This window comes from Schistocerca serialis, chromosome 2, assembly GCF_023864345.2.
Source record: "Schistocerca serialis cubense isolate TAMUIC-IGC-003099 chromosome 2, iqSchSeri2.2, whole genome shotgun sequence".
NCBI classification, from domain to species: Eukaryota; Metazoa; Arthropoda; class Insecta; order Orthoptera; family Acrididae; genus Schistocerca; species Schistocerca serialis.
Window position 1 is genome coordinate 870440354 of NC_064639.1, and position 20251 is coordinate 870460604.

A 20251-nucleotide genomic window follows, 5' to 3' on the forward strand; every position below is an offset into this window, starting at 1 on the left:
GTGTTGAGCAATTCGGCGGTACGTCCACCCGGCCTCCCGCATGCCCACTATACGCCCTCGCTCAAAGTCCGTCAACTGCACATACGGTTCACGTCCACGCTGTCGCGGCATGCTACCAGTGTTAAAGACTGCGATGGAGCTCCGTACGCCACGGCAAACTGGCTGACACTGACGGCGGCGGTGCACAAATGCTGCGCAGCTAGCACCATTCGACGGCCAACACCGCAGTTCCTGGTGTGTCCGCTGTGCCGTGCGTGTGATCATTGCTTGTACAGCCCTCTCGCAGTGTCCGGAGCAAGTATGGTGGATCTGACACACCGGTGTCAATGTGTTCTTTTTTCCATTTCCAGGAGTGTATATCTTGTGAGAAGACCATGAAGATGAAACTAGATAGATCTGAGCTCACACGATGGCTTACCACTAATCGATCTGCCTGCAATCTACACTCATGCTCATAAATTAAGGATAATGCTGATACATGGAGAAACAACGCTCTGGCGGGCGGATTGCGGATTTAAATCACCTCGGTGTATGACCATGCAGTGCATCTGACCTGCAGTCATTGCACGGTGGCGCTGGCAGCAGTCCACATATGCAGAGGTGCGTTGGTGCACGTCAGAGTACGGTGCAGCGAGGAAGTGTGAAGACGTTTTCAGACGTGCTAATGGTGACTGTGTGTTGAAAATGGCTCAAAGAACACATATTGAAGACGTTATGAGGGGTAGATTACTAGGGCAACTAGAGGCTGGTCAAATGTAGCAGGTCATAGCACGAGCCCTCCATGTGCAACAAAGTGTGATCTCAAGATTATGACGACGATTCCAGCAGGCAGGAAACATGTCCAGGCGCTACATTACAGGACGTTCACAGTGTACAACACCACAAGAAGACCGATATCTCACTATCAGTGCCTGCAGACGGCCACAGAGTACTGGAGGTAGCCTTGCTCGGGACATTACCACAGCCACTGGAACAGTTATCTCCAGACACACAGTCTACAGACGACTGAACAGACATGGTATATTCGCCCAGAGACCTGCAAGGTGCATTCCACTGGCCCCTGGACACAGGAGAGCCCGTTAAGTCAGTGGAACAGTGGTCCCAGGTTATGTTCACGGACGAGTCCAGGTAGAATTTGAACAGTGATTCTCGCCAGGTTGTCATCTGGCGTGAACCAGGAACCAGATATCAACCCCTTAATGTCCTTGAAAGGGACCTGTATCGAGGTCATGGTTTGATGGTGTGGGGTGGGATTACGATTGGTGCACGTACAACCCTGCATGTCTTTGACAGAAGACCTGTAACAGGTCAGGTGTATCGAGACATCATTTTGCACCAGTATGTCCTCCTTTTTCAGGGGTGCAGTGGGTCCCACCTTCCTCCTGATGGATGAAAACGCATGCCCCCACCAAGCTGCCATTGTGGAGGAATACCTTGAAACAGAAGATATCAGGCGAATGGAGTGGCCCGCCTGTTCTCCATACCTAAACCCCATCGAGCACGTCTGGGATGCTCCCGGTCAATGTATCGCTGCACGTCTTCAAACCCCTAGGACACTTCAGGAGCTCCGACAGGCACTGGTGCAAAAATGGGAGGATATACACCAGCAGCTGCTCGACCACCTGATCCAGAGTGTGCCAACCCATTGTGCGGCTTGTGTATGTGTGCATGGTGATCATATCCCACATGCACAGGAAACAGCAGCATTTTGTAGTACATGTATTTCGGGACAGTTTTCTCCACTTACCACCAATAACATGGACTACAGATCTATGTCATGAGTGTTCCCTATGTGCCTATGCTGTTAGCGCCAATTTTGTGTAGTGGCACGTTGTGTCGCACCACATTCTACAATTATCCTTAATTTTTTGAGCATAAGTGTATTTGATTCTGGTACATGAAAAGGGTAAAGTGATGGTGCTACACAAAGTACCCTCCGCCGCATATTGCAAGGCAGCTTGCGGAGTGTAGATACAGAGGTCGTAATATTTAGGCTCAGCAGTATATGTATGAAAATCTTGTCACTTAATGACTTATCCTTGTACAGTCCTCGCTACTCTTAACACATGCATTATATCACTTCTACCAACCAGTGTAACATTTTGATTTGCTCTTTCCTACTATGTAATAGCCAGTTCTGTACACTCAGTGGTTTAGGAACGTTAATTTTTCGTCGGTTCATCCTCAGTCTCCCAGGCAGAGGATGTGGACATACTGACCAGCACTGCTGTAGTAGAAGGGCATGCAGTGGCAGAGGCGTGCGATGGCATCGGCGCGGCACTGGGCCAGGCAGTTGGCAGCACTGTAGCTGGAGAAGAGCTGCAGGTGGCGCTCCTCGGGGAAGACGCAGCCGCGCACCTGCGGCGCCACCGACTGCACTGCGCGCGTGCAATATGACAACGTGGCCGACAGCCGCAGCAGCAGCTCGCGGCCCGGGGGCAGCACCTTCTCCAGCAGCGACTCCTCAGGGAAGTCATCCGGCCCATGCACCAGCATCTGGACAGACCACATCAGCAGCGCTTGCTGCACATAAACAAGGTGGGCTTGCTGGTGCTGCGTACAGTGGCAAGGGGCAGTGTGCTGTGTCTGACCATAGTGAATGACTTGAACATTTAGTGTTACAAACTACCTTAGGTATAGCCAAGGCACTTAACCAATGTAGTTGTTCATTAGTGTTGGTATAAAGCTAACACAGCAAGTGTTACATTAAGTTGCGATTTTCACTGAGGAAATACAAATGTGTCTTTCACTATAACCATACTGATGAAAGGTGACTTCAAGGTGGGCTAACTCAGCTGGCAAACTTTCAGGGCCTGAGATGACGTGGTCTTATGAAACAAGGAATGAGAACCCCTTCACACAGAGCACAATGGTGAAAACCATCAGAGTGAGGATACAAATCATTATGAGTTGGCTTCCTATAAATGGCTTGTCTCGATGTACCACCAGCCTTCCATTTGGCCAACACATCAAGGAAGGGAAGGCAGCCACCTTTTTCCACCTCCATCGTGCGTTGAATATTCGGTTGGATTGAAGTCAGATATTCTAAACATCCATTTAAATTCTCACTTCCATGAAGACAGACAATAAAAACATTGTCTTCACATCTGTAAAAGCATGCAGATTTGAAAGCCACCAATGGGACATTACTCAAAATCTTCCATAAACAGATTGCCAGTAAAAAGTGACAGAGGCTCCCCATCGCAACTTCACCTATTTCTTCCTGGAACTGATTACTGAATAAAAAGTAAGTGAAACTCAACACATCTCGAAAAAGTTGTGTCAAATTTATATATTCAGAAAACTATTGTTTTCGTGTCTTAACGCATGGTTATGATTGAGGTGATGTGAGATGCAATGCGACATGTTGCAATTGAGGTCATGCACAGGACGATTACCTCTGTGACACTCGTATTCTCACATGAGTGATACGACAAACAACAGGACACAGCAGGTGTGGCACATCGCTTTCTGCCTCGTCACAAACAACTTCCAAGTATGCCATACATCTAGTCAACACAGAAAAGAGGTATGATTCACCTTCGAGCATTAAAAAGAATTTCGAAATGGTAGCTGCATTTGGCATACAGCATAGTATCACCTACAATGCACCAAACATAAATTGACCAGCGGCTACATTTTTTGCTGCAAAGCTTTTAAAACTGTTTGGTATGTATTACTTAATTACAAAGCATCACAATAACTGTGGGCAACAGCGAAAGGATTATCAAGCTGTGGCAGCAGACTATTAGATTTAAAAAAATCATTTTTTATGCCAAACAGTTTCCTCAAAATTGAATGGAAAAGATTGCATAGCAGAGAACACGTGCAACTGCCAAAACAGTGGTTTAATTTCTTACACGGACAGTAAAAGTTTTACTGAGTAAGCAACTACAGAGATGGATGTGACATTGCTTCAACTAAATAAAGCAGTCCTTTTGAGGCACATCAGATGACTAAATTTCCTGCCCCATGTATAGTGTGATGCAGCTGTATGGAGCAAGCTGCACTTTGTATTGCGCTGAGCAGTATGGCAGGTAATTCTATCAGTTCTGTATGGCTGTCTTCCCAGCACGGGCTAATTAAGTTCCTTCGAGTAAGTTTCTACTTGCTGTACCAATGTGGGTTACTTATGCATTGTATCGCAAGTCATATAACAACTGTGCATTACAATGTTGACCAACCATGCATCGGGTGAGTGGTGATAATAATACAGAGGTGAAACGAAAGTGTATGGTCTTTTTGCCTCATGGAGAATTTCAAACAAGGTTGGCCGAACTGCGTGAAAATATGATGTGCAAATTGTGTCTCGACCACCGTCTTAGCTTAGGCCCTTTTAGGACCTGTAAGGACGATCTCGGTTGCTTAAGGTGGGTATCGACCATATCTTTTGCAGTTGTGGCATGTCACACGTTGGTCAGACCATTAGGTCCATTGAAGACCAGTGTATTGAACATAAGTGTCACACATGCTTAAAACAGCCGAGCAAGTCTGCTATTCTAGAACGTTTCCTTAGCACTAGTTATCCTGTGGTGTATAACAATATGGAGATTTTGGTATGAACTTCTATTGGGATAATGTTACGAAGGAAGCAGTTAAGATTAAATTATCAGGTGATGTTACAAACAGAGATGGAAGTTTGTTTTAAATCTTCTTGGAATCCTGTTCTCTCCCCAATCAAACAGAGGGATGGGTTACTGCTACCTCACCCTTTGGCGATTAATATTCACAATCGCTAACTAAAATGGTCATCTTTGGTTGTGTGGTGGCGTTTCTTTGGTTGTGTGTTCGCGTTAGTGTTTGCAGGGTGCGCGCTTGTGTGTGTGTGTGTGTGTGTGTGTGTGTGTGTGTGTGTGTGTGTGTGCGCGCGCGCGCATTTTGCCTTTCAGCATATATGCCCCACAGTGAGATTTTAATTTCCTTCCTGAGCGCTCTCTCACTGCATATGTGCCTTGAATATAACCTGCAGAAATATTGTGGGTTGCCGAGGGTTCAAAAAAATGGTTCAAATCGCTATGAGCACTATGGGACTTAACATCTTAGGTCATCAGTCCCCTAGAACTTAGAACTACTTAAACCTATCTAACCTAAGGACATCACACACATCCATGCCCGAGGCAGGATTCGAACCTGCGACCGTAGCCGTCCCGCGGTTCCGGACTGCAGCGCCTAGACCGCACGGCCACCGCGGCCGGCGCCGAGGGTTCACCAGGCTGCAGTCGGGTAAGTTTTTTCAATATACATATTCATCTAGCGAGTCAGTGACAGAAACAGTGGCCCGATGTAACAATCACCCCAGTGTTGCCATTTAGAGCTTGCGCAAAATTACTTGGTCTGTGTGCTGAAAGGCATCCTTATTCTCAGCGCTGGGCGAGTTCACCGCCTCTGTTCCAAAGGTGCAGCGTCGCCTGTTGTGCTGTGTACCATCCGTTAGGAACGTAACATCCTCGGCCTTCCCTGGATACACTGTGGGAATGGAGGCTTGCACACCGAGTGCACTGCAGAGTTTCTCAAATGATTTTAAAGAAATCATTCATCATGATGAACTGCCTATCATTTCGCTAACGGTCATAGTTACTGCGATGTTTCTATATTTTTAGTAAGTTACTGGGCGAAATTCGAATAGTTTGTAACGAAAAATAGGGGTCGCGATGAATTTGAATCTGTTGCATATTTGCTCACAGATGGTTACATGCAAAATGGAGCTAGCACATTGAATTTCTCTTTAAACTTGAGACGAGATCTATGTATATCACCACTGTAGAGCAAATGGATTGTATGTAGTGGGCCCGCTTCCGATCGTGTGCGCAAACGATAGGGTGGAAGTGAAATGTTCGTATCATTCCCCATGTCTCATAAACGGTTAAATACGGAAGCGAATTTTTGGCAAGTGAATGACTGCAAAGCGGAGAGCATTTTGCCGCATGGCTGACTTTATCTCTGGACTCGCAATCGGGAGGACGACGGTTCAATCCCGCGTCCGGCCATCCTGATTTAGGTTTTCCGCGATTTCCCTAAATCGCTCCAGGCAAATGCCGGGATGGTTCCTTTCAAAGGGCACGGCCGACTTCCTTCCCCGTCCTTCCATAATCCGATGAGACTGATGACTTTATCTACTCCGATATATGAGTGACGAAGGATTTTTTCAATAAAATAATATGAATTTTTGAAGGGCCAACGATAGCTGGTAAAATGGGAATTAGTATGTATTTGTAACAATATAATTGAAGGAATCACACTTTTGTTTCTATAGCAAGCACAAGCTTTTCGTGTGTGCAATATACGATAAAGAGTGACTACAGATTTTTTCAGTGAAATACGTACAGTAATTCTTCGATGGGCTATCGATAGCTGGTGAAATGAGAATTAGTATCTGTTTGTAACAACATAAATGAAGGAATCACACTTTTATTTTTATACCGAGAATGAGCTTCTCAAAAAGTATTTGCTTACGTCTCGTCAACTGTGTGATGTCCGCCCCAGTAGCTGAGTGGTCAGCGTGACGGATTGCCGTCCTCTGGGCCCGGGTTCGATTCCCGGCTGGGTCGGAGATTTTCTCCGCTCAGGGACTGGGTGTTGTGTTGTGTTCATCATCATTTCATCCCCATCCGGCGTGCAGGTCGCCCAATGTGGCGCCGAATGTAATAAGACCTGCGATATGGCGGCCGGACCTGCCCCGCGAGGGGCCTCCCGGCCATTGACGCCAAACGCTCATTTCATTTCATTTCAACTGTGTGATTAATAGTAGACTGTTCATGGATTCTGTCGCAACTACAACTCCATTAGCATGTTAGTGAAGTGAAATTGCGCCCAACACCTCTGTTTTGGGAAAAGAAGCTAATTTTAACATGGCAACAAGAGAAAGAAAAAAAAGGTCTACGAGACAGGTGAAAATAAATGGCTCCCTCTATTGCAACTTCTGTGTGATTCTGTACCCATTACGCTTTCAGTAATAAACGATTGACTTGTCGAATTATTTGTCGTACTGCAATAACCTGTTAATTCGTTCATTTGCACACTTGCTAGCTGAAGCTAGCGATTTTGATTGATTTTGATATGTTTGTAGCGATATTAGTCTTTGTGCGTTTTTAACCCTCGTATCCCCATGCCAACCCGGTTCAATCCATACGTTATAAACAGGATTCGCGTGCAAACACAACGGCCAATCTGTGAGGGTCCCTGAATGCTGTTTTGAGTCACTGAATGATACCGGAAACTAGCCTTCGGCGTTACTGAAACTTGCAGAAGTATGCATTTCGTTCACATGACGCATTTCTGACGTAGGGCATGTTTGCCGCAGTAGAGATTACGTCATAAGCCACCATAATAAAAGAAGCCACGTCAGTGGAAGGCGGGCTATCGTGGACAGTTCTGGAGAGTCTTCAGTTAGTCTACTTACTAGCACGGTGACTGTCATGATTAGATTCGAGTAAAAGTGGTGTAATCACCGAGATGTAACCACATGTGTTTTATTTATTGACGTTGCAATTTTAATGGCGAGCAGAATAGGGATGAGTCAATAAGAGTGTTGTTTCAACAGCTGCGTTAAATACTGTCCATTCTTACGATCGTCTGTAAATAAGAATGCAGCTGCATGACGCGTTCTACGAAGATATGCTCCACGTCAGAATTACGTCATGCGGATCAAATGCATATTTCTACAGTTTCCAGCAATGTCGATGGTCAATTCTGAGTATCATTCAGACGATCAAAACAGCATTTAGGGACCCTCACAGATTGGCGGTTGTGTTTGCAAGCAAATCCTGTTTATAACGTATTGATTGAACCGGGTTGGCATGGGGCAAAAGGGTTAATAGCGCACAAAGACGAAAATCACTACAAACATATAAATATCAGAGTGTCTTGTTCATATATAGCGTGATTCAACTGCCCCTACCCGTGCCCCGTAATTCTATATCAACAACACGCGATATTTTTATATGCTCTCGTTCGCCACGCACAAACTATTAGTTCTACAGACAAAACTGAAGAAAACCTTTTTGTAGGAAACTTAACGTAAGATTTATAGTATGTTGTTCGTGACACTCCTCCTTATCACTGGAAAAAAAATCCGACTATACAAACTAGTCCTGATATTCGACCTTTCTTGTTCTCTACTGACTGGACTATTACGTCCCCAGTTATCTCGTTGACATTATTAGTTTAAACGTGCCTCTGAGGGTAATGAAAGAAAAGAGACTTTGGTAAACGTTAAGATAAAGCTAATTACTTTGGCAATTCGATGCGGACTTAACCCTTATAAGCACTTTAGTTTGCTGGTCAGAAGGCCTGACGAATACAATGAAGTAATTGTTTATTGCATGACGTTAAAATTCAGTAAATTGTTAGGTAAAATTTACACAAATGTCAGTCTTACAATACGTAAAAGCTGGACTAAGTCGATAGCGTAACAAGGCCAGTCAATGAGGACCAAAAACGCTAGAGTGTGTGAGATAATTTGTGCAGTCGCAAATTTTTGTACGGTAGTGCTGACTGTGGATGCGTTTCAGCTTCAGTTTTGTACGTTTTTCGTGAATCATGATCGTGTGTGGCCCCGTTCCAGACCACCCACGAAGGAAAAATCCTTGGCAGTACCGGGAATCGATCCTGGATCCGGACAAGACAGTCAAACACGTTGATCACTTTTTTTATCTCATTTTGTTCGTTATTGTTCGTTACATTTGTTCGGGGCGGACGTCCCATGACACTCGTTGAAGTTCATTGTTGATGCAGTCACTTCTTCTTATTACAGAGGGCAGCTAACCCTCTGACCGAACACGCTGAGTGTATATACACACATCAAAAAAAATTTTTGCATCACCCCGGTTCCCAGAACTCCTGAAGATAGACGTTGACTGTGAATATTGTATTACAGACACAGTTCCTTTGGCTGTTCAGAGATGTCACTAAACCGGCCCAAAGATTTAAACAACCATGCATGAGCAGCGCCTATTACACGGAGGGGGGTCTGACAACTGGCCAGTTCCAGTGATTCCACCAGAAAGGAGTTACACGGCTCTCGTAGTCTGTAGTTAACTATGCCTAGACGGTCAATACCGCGGTTCGATCACGTCCACAATTTTACTTTGTACCAGGAAGGGCTCTCAACAAGGGAAGTGTCCAGGCCCCTCAGAGTGAATCAAAGCATGGAGGAGATACAGAGAGACAGGAACTGTTGATGATGTACCTCGCTCAGGCCGCCCATGGGCTACTACTGCAGTGGATGACCGCTGCCTATGGATTACAGCTCGGAGGAACCCTGACAGCAACGCCACCATGTTGAATAACGCTTTTCGTGCAGCCATAGGACGTCGTGTTGCGACTCAAAATGTGCGCAATAGGCTGCATGATGCGCAACTTCACTCCTGACATCCATGGCGAGGTCCATCTTTGCAACCAAGACACCATGCAGCGCGGTACAGATGACCCCAGCAGCATGGCGAATGGTCCGCTTAGAATTGGCATCATGTTCTCTTCACCGATGAGTGTCGCATATGCCTTCAACCAGACAATCGTAGGAGACGTGTTGGAAGGCAATCCGGTCATGCTGAACGCCTTAGACACACAGTCCAGCGAGCACAGCAAGGTGGAGGTTCCCTGTTGTTTTGGGGTGGCATTATGTGGGGCCCACGTACGCCGCTGGTGGTCTTGGAAGGCGCCATAACGGCTGTACGATACGTGAATACTTTCCTCCGACTGATAGCTGAATCATATTGGCAGCATATTAGCGAGGCATTCGACTTCATGGAAGACAATTCGCACCCCCATCGTCCACATCTTGTGAATGACTTCCTTTAGGATAACGACATCGCTCGACTAGTGGCCTGCATATTCTCCAGACATGAAAGCTATCGAACATGCCTGGGAGAAACTGAAAAGAGCTGTTTATGGACGACGTGACCCACCAACCACTCTGAGCGATCTATGCCGAGTCGCCATTGAGTGGGACAATCTGGACCAACAGTGCCTTGATGAACTTGTGGATAGTGTGCCATGGCGAATACAGGCATGCATCAATGAAAGAGGACATGCTACTAAATATTAGAGGTACTGGCCTGTACAGCAATCTGTATCACCACCTCTGAAGGTCTCACTGTATGTTGGAACAACATGCAATGTGTTGTTTTCATAAGCAATAGAAAGGGCGGAAATGATGTTTATTTTGATCTCTATTCCATGGATAGGTTGAAGTTAGATATAGTGGGAATTAGTGAAGTTCGGTGGCAGGAGGAACAAGACTTCTGGTCAGGTGACTACAGGGTTATAAACACAAAATCAAATAGGGGTAATGCAGGAGTAGGTTTAATAATGAATAGGAAAATAGGAATGCGGGTAATCTACTACAAACAGCATAGTGAACGCATTATTGTGGCCAAGATAGATACGAAGCCCACACCTACTACAGTAGTACAAGTTTATATGCCAACTAGCTCTGCAGATGACGAAGAAATTGAAGAAATGTATGATGAAATAAAAGAAATTATTCAGATTGTGAAGGGAGACGAAAATTTAATAGTCATGGGTGACTGTAATTCGAGTGTAGGAAAAGGGAGAGAAGGAAACATAGTAGGTGAATATGGATTGGGGGACAGAAATGAAAGAGGAAGCCGCCTGGTAGAATTTTGCACAGAGCACAACATAATCATAACTAACACTTGGTTTAAGAATCATGAAAGAAGGTTGTATACATGGAAGAACCCTGGAGATACTAAAAGGTATCAGATAGATTATATAATGGTAAGGCAGAGATTTAGGAACCAGGTTTTAAATTGTAAGACATTTCCAGGGGCAGATGTGGACTCTGACCACAATCTATTGGTTATGACCTGTAGATTAAAACTGAAGAAACTGCAAAAAGGTGGGAATTTAAGGAGATGGGACCTGGATAAACTGAAAGAACCAGAGGTTGTACAGAGTTTCAGGGAGAGCATAAGGGAACAATTGACAGGAATGGGGGAAATAAATACAGTAGAAGAAGAATGGGTAGCTTTGAGGGATGAAGTAGTGAAGGCAGCAGAGGATCAAGTAGGTAAAAAGACGAGGGCTAGTAGAAATCCTTGGGTAACAGAAGAAATATTGAATTTAATTGATGAAAGGAGAAAATATAAAAATGCAGTAAGTGAAACAGGCAAAAAGGAATACAAACGTCTCAAAAATGAGATCGACAGGAAGTGCAAAATGGCTAAGCAGGGATGGCTAGAGGACAAATGTAAGGATGTAGAGGCCTATCTCACTAGGGGTAAGATAGATACCGCCTACAGGAAAATTAAAGGGACCTTTGGAGATAAGAGAACGACTTGTATGAATATCAGGAGCTCAGATGGAAACCCAGTTCTAAGCAAAGAAGGGAAAGCAGAAAGGTGGAAGGAGTATATAGAGGGTCTATACAAGGGCGATGTACTTGAGGACAATATTATGGAAATGGAAGAGGATGTAGATGAAGATGAAATGGGAGATATGATACTGCGTGAAGAGTTTGACAGAGCACTGAAAGACCTGAGTCGAAACAAGGCCCCCGGAGTAGACAATATTCCATTGGAACTACTGACGGCCGTGGGAGAGCCAGTCCTGACAAAACTCTACCATCTGGTGAGCAAGATGTATGAAACAGACGAAATACCCTCAGACTTCAAGAAGAATATAATAATTCCAATCCCAAAGAAAGCAGGTGTTGACAGATGTGAAAATTACCGAACTATCAGCTTAATAAGTCACAGCTGCAAAATACTAACACGAATTCTTTACAGACGAATGGAAAAACTAGTAGAAGCCAACCTCGGGGAAGATCAGTTTGGATTCCGTAGAAACACTGGAACACGTGAGGCAATACTGACCTTACGACTTATCTTAGAAGAAAGATTAAGGAAAGGCAAACCTACGTTTCTAGCATTTGTAGACTTAGAGAAAGCTTTTGACAATGTTGACTGGAATACTCTCTTTCAAATTCTAAAGGTGGCAGGGGTAAAATACAGGGAGCGAAAGGCTATTTACAATTTGTACAGAAGCCAGATGGCAGTTATAAGAGTCGAGGGACATGAAAGGGAAGCAGTGGTTGGGAAGGGAGTAAGACAGGGTTGTAGCCTCTCCCCGATGTTGTTTAATCTGTATATTGAGCAAGCAGTAAAGGAAACAAAAGAAAAATTCGGAGTAGGTATTAAAATTCATGGAGAAGAAATAAAAACTTTAAGGTTTGCCGATGACATTGTAATTCTGTCAGAGACAGCAAAGGACTTGGAAGAGCAGTTGAATGGAATGGACAGTGTCTTGAAAGGAGGATATAAGATGAACATCAACAAAAGCAAAACAAGGATAATGGAATGTAGTCTAATTAAGTCGGGTGATGCTGAGGGAATTAGATTAGGAAATGAGGCACTTAAAGTAGTAAAGGAGTTTTGCTATTTGGGGAGCAAAATAACTGATGATGGTCGAAGTAGAGAGGATATAAAATGTAGGCTGGCAATGGCAAGGAAAGCGTTTCTGAAGAAGAGAAATTTGTTAACATCCAGTATTGATTTAAGTGTCAGGAAGTCATTTCTGAAAGTATTTGTATGGAGTGTAGCCATGTATGGAAGTGAAACATGGACGATAAATAGTTTGGACAAGAAGAGAATAGAAGCTTTCGAAATGTGGTGCTACAGAAGAATGCTGAAGATTAGATGGGTAGATCACATAACTAATGAGGAAGTATTGAATAGAATTGGGGAGAAGAGAAGTTTGTGGCACAACTTGACCAGAAGAAGGGATCGGTTGGTAGGACATGTTCTGAGGCATCAAGGGATCACCAATTTAGTATTGGAGGGCAGCGTGGAGGGTAAAAATCGTAGGGGGAGACCAAGAGATGAATACACTAAGCAGATTCAGAAGGATGTAGGTTGCAGTAGGTACTGGGAGATGAAAAAGCTTGCACAGGATAGAGTAGCATGGAGAGCTGCATCAAACCAGTCTCAGGACTGAAGACCACACCAACAACATTCCAATATCCACACTGGTTCCGGAACTCTCGGAACCAAGGTGATGCGAACTTTTTTCTGATGTGTTTGTATCGAAATGGGACGTTGATTGACAGAGTCATGGAAGTCCTCCTGATGCATATCGTTCCAAATTCTGCCCAACTGGCGTATTGGATCGTCAAAGTCCCAAGCTGGTTTTACAGCCCTGCCCATAATGTTCCAAACGTTCTCAGCTGGGGAGAGATCTGGCAACCTTGCTGGTCAAGGCAGGGCTTGGCAAGCACGTATATAAGCAATAGAAACTGCCACCGTCTATGGGGGGGAGGGGGGGGGGTGGCGGAGCATAATCGTGCTGAAATATAACGATGGTTTGCCATGAAGAGCAACAAAATGGGGCATAGAATATTGACGACTTACAGTTGTGCTGTAAGGGTGCATCAGATAACAACCAACGGAGTCCTGCGATGAAATGGCACCCACACCATCACACCTGGTTGTGGGGCTGTGTGGCAGGCGACAGGCAGGTGGGTGTCCCACTGCTGTCTAGGCTGTCTCCAGACATGTGAGCTCAATTTGAAGCGTGATTCAGCACTGAAGACAATTCTACTCCCGTCAATGAGATTCGAGACTGAATGTGCTGAACATCACTGCAAACGGGCTCTTTGGCGTACACAGGTTGGTAGTCAGCGCAAGTGGCGCCTTGATCTCACCGAAGCACCCACTGCACATCAGATCGGTGGCAATAACGAATCCAGGGCTTTGAGTACCTCGGTCCTCAAATTCTGTCACCTCTCTAGATCGACCACTTCCTTCTTGACACCCATTCCTGCCAACATTGTCAAATGGTGACATCCCCCTACTCAAATGTCGAGCGTTTCGCCGATTTCTCCAACCGGCTTCTTTGAGCCCAACTAACGTCCTCTCTCAAATGCTGGCATCTGTGTATACTGTTCACGCTCCTGTCTGTAAAGCATAATGTCCAGCTGAGTGCACAAAATGAAATAGTCTTTGTGCTCTGGTATCGACATGTCCCCTGTTTAATATCCCTGCCACCTGTGTAGTGAAACTTCGCAACATGTACCCTGTTTACTATACCTGCCACCTGTGTGGTGAAATTGCGCTGCAGAGTCACACATTCATCCATCAGCTGCCAAAGTTTTCAGTCTTGTATTTTCAGTCGACACTTGTATGAATATCAGTTTGTGACCATTGTACATAAGTCCGTCGAGATTCGTCTTTTTTTTGGTCTTAAACTGTATTTGCCTTTCTTCCTCAAACAATCTAAAGCAACTGTTGTCTACTACTATGATGTATTGTTGTGATGTACGAGGTGCAGTCATAAAGTGTTAATTATCATGACGAAAACTTATCGGATTGGGGAACGATGGAGAAGGAAAGTGGGCATGCCCTTTCGAAGGATCCACTCCGGCATTTTCCTTAAGCAATTTAGGGAAATCATGGAAAACCTAAATCAGGATGGCTGGATGCAGGTTTGAACCGTCATCCTCCCGAATACAACTCCAGTGTGCTAACCACTGTGTCATCCTGCTCGGTGCACCATTTTGATAAAAGGAGTTTCATGTGGCAATTCGTTTTCTGCACTCGACGTGGATAATGCAACAACAATCGATGCTGAGTTAGTAGAAGTGTACGGCAATGATGCACTATCATATAACACAGTGGTTAGCTGGTGCAGATATAAACAAGTGTGGATGACAAGAAAATGTAGTGGCAAACCATCTAACTGTGAATCAGTCCTCGTGCGTGGAGACAGACTTAACACCATTGAGGCGACAGTGGAGAAAGTGAAAATCAGTAATGGATCGGTTTCCAACATTCGGTACGAAATTTCGAACATGTAAAACTGTTGCCAACCGCTGCATTCTGCAACTGCTCACACTTATGCAGTCACACACACTTCTCACACCTACTGCTGTAGTACCCTCACAGCTGATTACAGTACTGGTGCACTGATCGCTACCAATATTGCAATGGTCTTATAGCAAGCCATCACACAAGGCGATAATTCAGCGTTATGCCAACCACCACTAGCTGATATTATGGCTGACAGCAGAACACTCTCTCAACAAGGCATTATTTATATATGATTAGCCAGCATTAGGTGTAGAGTTGTCTGACTCTGTAACCTTCCACCACTTGGCACACGCCATTCAACTGAGCCACATGGTCACTGTACTCAGACAGCTGTCGTGTGATGCATTTGGCATTGATTGGGACTGAGCTGTTCAGCCCCATGCGGCTGGATAATCTATCCATTAGCCGGCCGGGGTGGCCGAGCGGTTCTAGGCGCTACAGTCTGCAACCGCGCAACCGCTACGGTCGCAGGTTCGAATCCTGCCTCGGGCATGGATGTGTGTGATGTCCTTAGGTTAGTTAGGTTTAGGTAGTTCTACGTTCTAGGGGACTGATGACTTTAGAAGTTAAGTCCCATAGTGCTCAGAGCCAATCTATCCATTCAGAATCTGCTGGGAAGCTGTTATTGGTTAATCGGCTGCTGGTTGTGCACTGAGGTCTGGGGTTCAGTATTACCTGTGCCTCCCTGACTCAAATGCCCCAGGCACTACAGCCTCAGGCAACAGTGTTGTACAAACGTGACAGTCAGCTGCTGCTGAGACAGCAGCAATCATGTCTAAAGTAGCATCGTGTAAGACACTTCCAGCCTAGTGCTGATGACCCAGCTAAGCCCTTGCCTTTTTATTGTGATTGAAACGCTGCTGACCCTTTCTAGAAACCCCACTCCTACATACACAACCAAAGTTATGCTGTGCTGGACGTAGGTGGTCCTATTATGAGGCTGAAAAGTGGAGTAGTACGCACCCTGACGCCACTGGAGAAGAGTGAGTTGACCCAGTAGTCGTGTAGCTGTGGGTTGAGCAGCGCAGTGAGGCCCATGCGGTGGCTGTAGTAGCGCGTGTAGTGCAGGTACTGTTTGGAGCGAACCACCTGTGCCTTTCCAGATCTGCAACAGAACACGCAGCACTGTGGCTCACTGCCACCTTCTATGTTCAGTATCTGCCACAGCGCCACTACTCAGGTCTCATCTTCAAAACTGCTTTCAAATTAATTTACTCTTTAGTGAACATGAAACATTGACATGGCTTTGGATGACTCGTGTTTGGATGATTGCCACAAGAAATAAAACTTCCTGGCAGATTAAAACTGTTTGCTGGACAGAGACTTGAACATGCGACCTTTGCCCTTCGTGCACAAGTGCGATACTGACAGAGCTACCCAAGCATAACTCACGAACCACCCTCACCACTTTATTTCCACCAGTACATCTCCCACATTCCAGCTTCACACAAGTCCACATGCATACCTTGAGGGACTAGCTCTCATGGAAGAAAGGATGTTGCAGAGAAATGATTTAGCCATTGGAGAATTGATTCCAGGAAGAAATATTACCCTCCAAAGAAGTGTGCGCTGATCTGAAAGTTACTGGCAGATTTTAACTGTGCGGCAGACTGGGGATCGAACTCGGATCCTTTGCCTTTCATGAGCAAGTGCTGTATCGACTGACCCTCCTCATAACTTTATTTACATCAGTACCTCTTCTCCTCCATTCCAAACTTCACCCAGGCTGTGGATAAGCCATATCTGCGCAAGACCCTATGTTCCAGTAGCGCAAGTCTCATAAGGTATCCAGGAGAGTTTCAATGAAGTTTGGAAGGTACAAGTGAGGTACTGGTGGAAATAAAGCAGTGAGGATGGGCTATGTTCGAATGCTGGTCTGGCACACAGCTTGAATCTAGCAGCAAGTTTCAAATCAGTACACACTCTGCTGCAGAGTGAAAATTCATTTTGGATAGAAGATATAGCTCTGGGCGTGGAACCTAAATGATGATTCCATTTTTATGAATTGGAGGTGGACCGACACCCCAATTGCACATGAAGAAATACCAGTCATTTTCGGTGGATTCCTCATAAAATACGTTAAAGTGAGGTTTTTAGGTGAGCTTCACACAAAATACACTACTGGCCATTTACATTGCTACACCAAGAAGAAATGCAGATGATAAACGGGTATTCATTGTACAAACAGATTATACTAGAACTGACATGTGATTCCACTTTCACGCAATTTGGGTGCATACATCCTGAGAAATCAGTACCCAGAACAACCGCCTCTGGCCGTAATAACGGCCTTGATACGACTGGGCATTGATGGCGTGTACAGATACAGCTGACCATGCAGCTTCAACACGATACCACAGTTCTTCAAGAGTAGTGACTGGTGTATTGTGACGAGCCAGTTGCTCGGCCACCATTGACCAGACGTTTTCAATTGGTGAGAGACCTGGAGAATGTGCTGGACAGGGCAGCAGTCGAACATTTTCTGTATCCAGAAAGGCCCGTACAGGACCTGCAACATGCGGTCGTCCATTATCCTGCTGAAATGTAAGGTTTCACAGGGATCGTAACACATCTGAAATGTAACGTCCACTGTTCAGAGTGCCGTCAATGCGAACAAGAGGTGACCGAGACGTGTAACCAATGGCTCCCAATACCATCACGCCGGGTGATACGCCAGTATGGCGATGACGAATACACGCTTCCAATGTGCGTTCACCGCGATGTCGCCAAACATGGATGCGACCATCATGATGCTGTAAACAGAACCTGGATTCATCCGAAAAAATGACCTTTTGCCATTCGTGCACCCAGGTTCGTCGTTGAGTACACCACGCAGGCACTCCTGCCTGTGATGCAGCGTCAAGGGCAGCCGCAGCCATGGTCTCCGAGCTGATAGTTCATGCTGCTGCAAACGTCGTCGAACTGTTGGTGCAGACGGTTGTTGTCTTGCAAACGTCCCCATCTGTTGACTCAGGGATCGAGACGTGGCTGCACGATCCGTTACAGCCATAGGGATAAGATGCCTGTCATCTCGATTGCTAGGCCGTTGGGATCCAGCACGGCGTTCCGTATTACCCCCCTGAACCCACCGATTCCATATTCTGCTAACAGTCATTGGATCTCGACCAACGTGAGCAGCAATGTCGAGATAAGATAAACCGCAATCGCGATAGGCTGCAATCCGACATTTGTCAAAGTCGGAAACGTGATGGTACGCATTTCTCCTCCTTACACGAGGCATCACAACAACGTTTCACCAGGCAACGCCGGTCAACTGCTGTTTGTGTATAAGAAATCGGTTGGAAACTTTCCTCATGTCAGCGCGTTGTAGGTGTCGCCACCGGAGCCAACCTTGCGTGGACGCTCTGAAAAGCTAATCATTTGCATATCACAGTATCTTCTTCCTGTCGGTTAAATTTCGCGTCTGTAGCACGTCATCTTCGTGGTGTAGCAGTTTTAATGGCCAGTAGTGTATATTAAGGCCATTGTCTTTTTCATAGAAGTCTATATACTAGGTCTCTGGGTACTTTTTCCAATGAGCTGCACACACTGTCCCTGACAAACCTTTTTTTGATGTTTAAAGTAGGCGGCACGAGGGGAAGAGGTCGAGTCAGCAGGAGTCATAAACCGAGACCTGGTCAGGCTGTCCCCCTTGCTGCGAAGGAATTAGGAATGGTGAGAGGAAATCAATAGTGGGGCTCTTTTTATTTTATTTTTTACCCTAACTAAAATACATGCTACTAGCACCACATTGTGCACTGAGTAAATAAAACAAACCCAGGACTATGCTACACCGACTTAATATACGGGGAAACGTAAATGTGCTGCGTAGCATGACGCAGAAGCATGAGCCGCTGCTCTAATTGCGCTTGATTATCCAGGTATGTCTTCGTAAAAGTCGTAGGTTATTCCACCAATAGCCAATTGTGTTCTTGTCAGCTCAGTCAATGGTATCGTCTCCTATCTGTTGATGATCCAGCTGTATGGAAGGTCACATAGGGAGCTTCCTAAGTAATAAGAAAAATATTGCCTGTACTTTGGGTTCCATATAATCCTACAATGATGATCTGGTAGGTAGTCCTAAAAGTCCAATACATCTTTAGGGCCATTGTGAAATAAGTATTTCTCCATGTGCTCTTGGACCCACAGGAAATACATTTCATCTGGAAGAAATAGAAGTTGTGGTGTGATATGTTCTGAGGTCATTCGTAGAAGATACACCAAAATTTGTCGCACCAAGTGCCACATGTCTTCTGCTGCACCACAGCAGATATACTGCTTGTCCATGTCCGTTACTCCACAATTCACACATAGAGGCGAGTCCACCATATTTCACCTGTGGAGGCGCGATCAAGTGACCTGTTTACTGTTAACTGTGATGTAACATGTTGATTGGATATTTGCATCCAGTGTAACTGCATGTACCGCCCATCATACCACCGTTCAGCTAACATGAGAGTTCCTTGCCTCCACGACATTTGGTGGACACCTTCGTTGTAGAACTCTATACAGCTCCTGCGCCGTCGCTTGTTTTGTTTCTGGTCATGCGATGTGGACATAACTGTGTTCAAGGAGAAAGTGACCAAAATAGTAGAAGTGCAAGGGAATATCTTTCAACATAAGTAGGGGCATGAGGGAGGGTGGAACCAGGGACTCCAGCAGCAAACCTGTCAAATTTTCTGGGTGGTGGCGCCACAGCTTGATGTGGGAGCTGATTAAAAGGCCACTGTTTTGTGTGGATTTGGACTAGGCCAAAACCCTCCTTCATCTGAGGGAAGTTTCAGCAATTTATAACTGATTTAGAAGAGCATGCCGGTAGGCTCCAAATGCCGCTAATATATGCCAAGCCATCAGTAATGGTAATGGAAGTACATGCACTATGCATGGAATGTGTGATGTTACAAAAATGTTGACAAAGTGCATCCTTCGAAGAATGTTGAGCATTCATAGATGAAGGTTGGCGATCTTGACCCAAATTCGTTGTAACAAGTAGCGGTAGTAAAGGGCTGCAGTGCATCGTATGTCATTGTGAAACTCTACTCCAAGGCATCTGATAGTACCACTAAGGTATAGGGGATCTACACACGCTGGGGTCAACCCTTCTGAGGTAACCAATTTGGTGACATTTAGATAGATGCATCTGATAGTACCACTAAGTTATAGGCGGTCTACACACGCTGGGGTCAACCTTTCTGAGGTGACCAGTTTGGTGACATTGAGATAGATGCCAGAAGCTATACCATATGTGGCAATCCATTCTAGTGTGATGGTTACATCATTACCATTGCGGAGCATGAGCACCAAATCGTCTGCATATGCTATACAGCAAAATGTGATGCCACATAACGTTAGCCCAGTGAGGCACTGATGGAGGCCAGAGAGGATCAGTTCCATTTCCAGTGCCAGGGCATTGAGTTAGGTCGACA

General features: G+C 45.3%; 1 protein-coding gene across 1 annotated transcript in view; it reads right to left on the minus strand.

Moving 5' to 3' along the window:
* The window catches only part of LOC126456482 (sodium channel protein Nach-like), a 286210-nt gene that overhangs the window by 87802 nt on the left and 178157 nt on the right, over window positions 1–20251 (minus strand). Inside the window, exons 7-8 of the mRNA XM_050092232.1 lie at window positions 15789–15930; window positions 2220–2496 (exon numbers count right to left, since the gene is read on the minus strand). Of these exons, the coding sequence (XP_049948189.1) occupies window positions 2220–2496; window positions 15789–15930 (419 nt within the window). The remainder of the gene's footprint in view (window positions 1–2219; window positions 2497–15788; window positions 15931–20251) is intronic.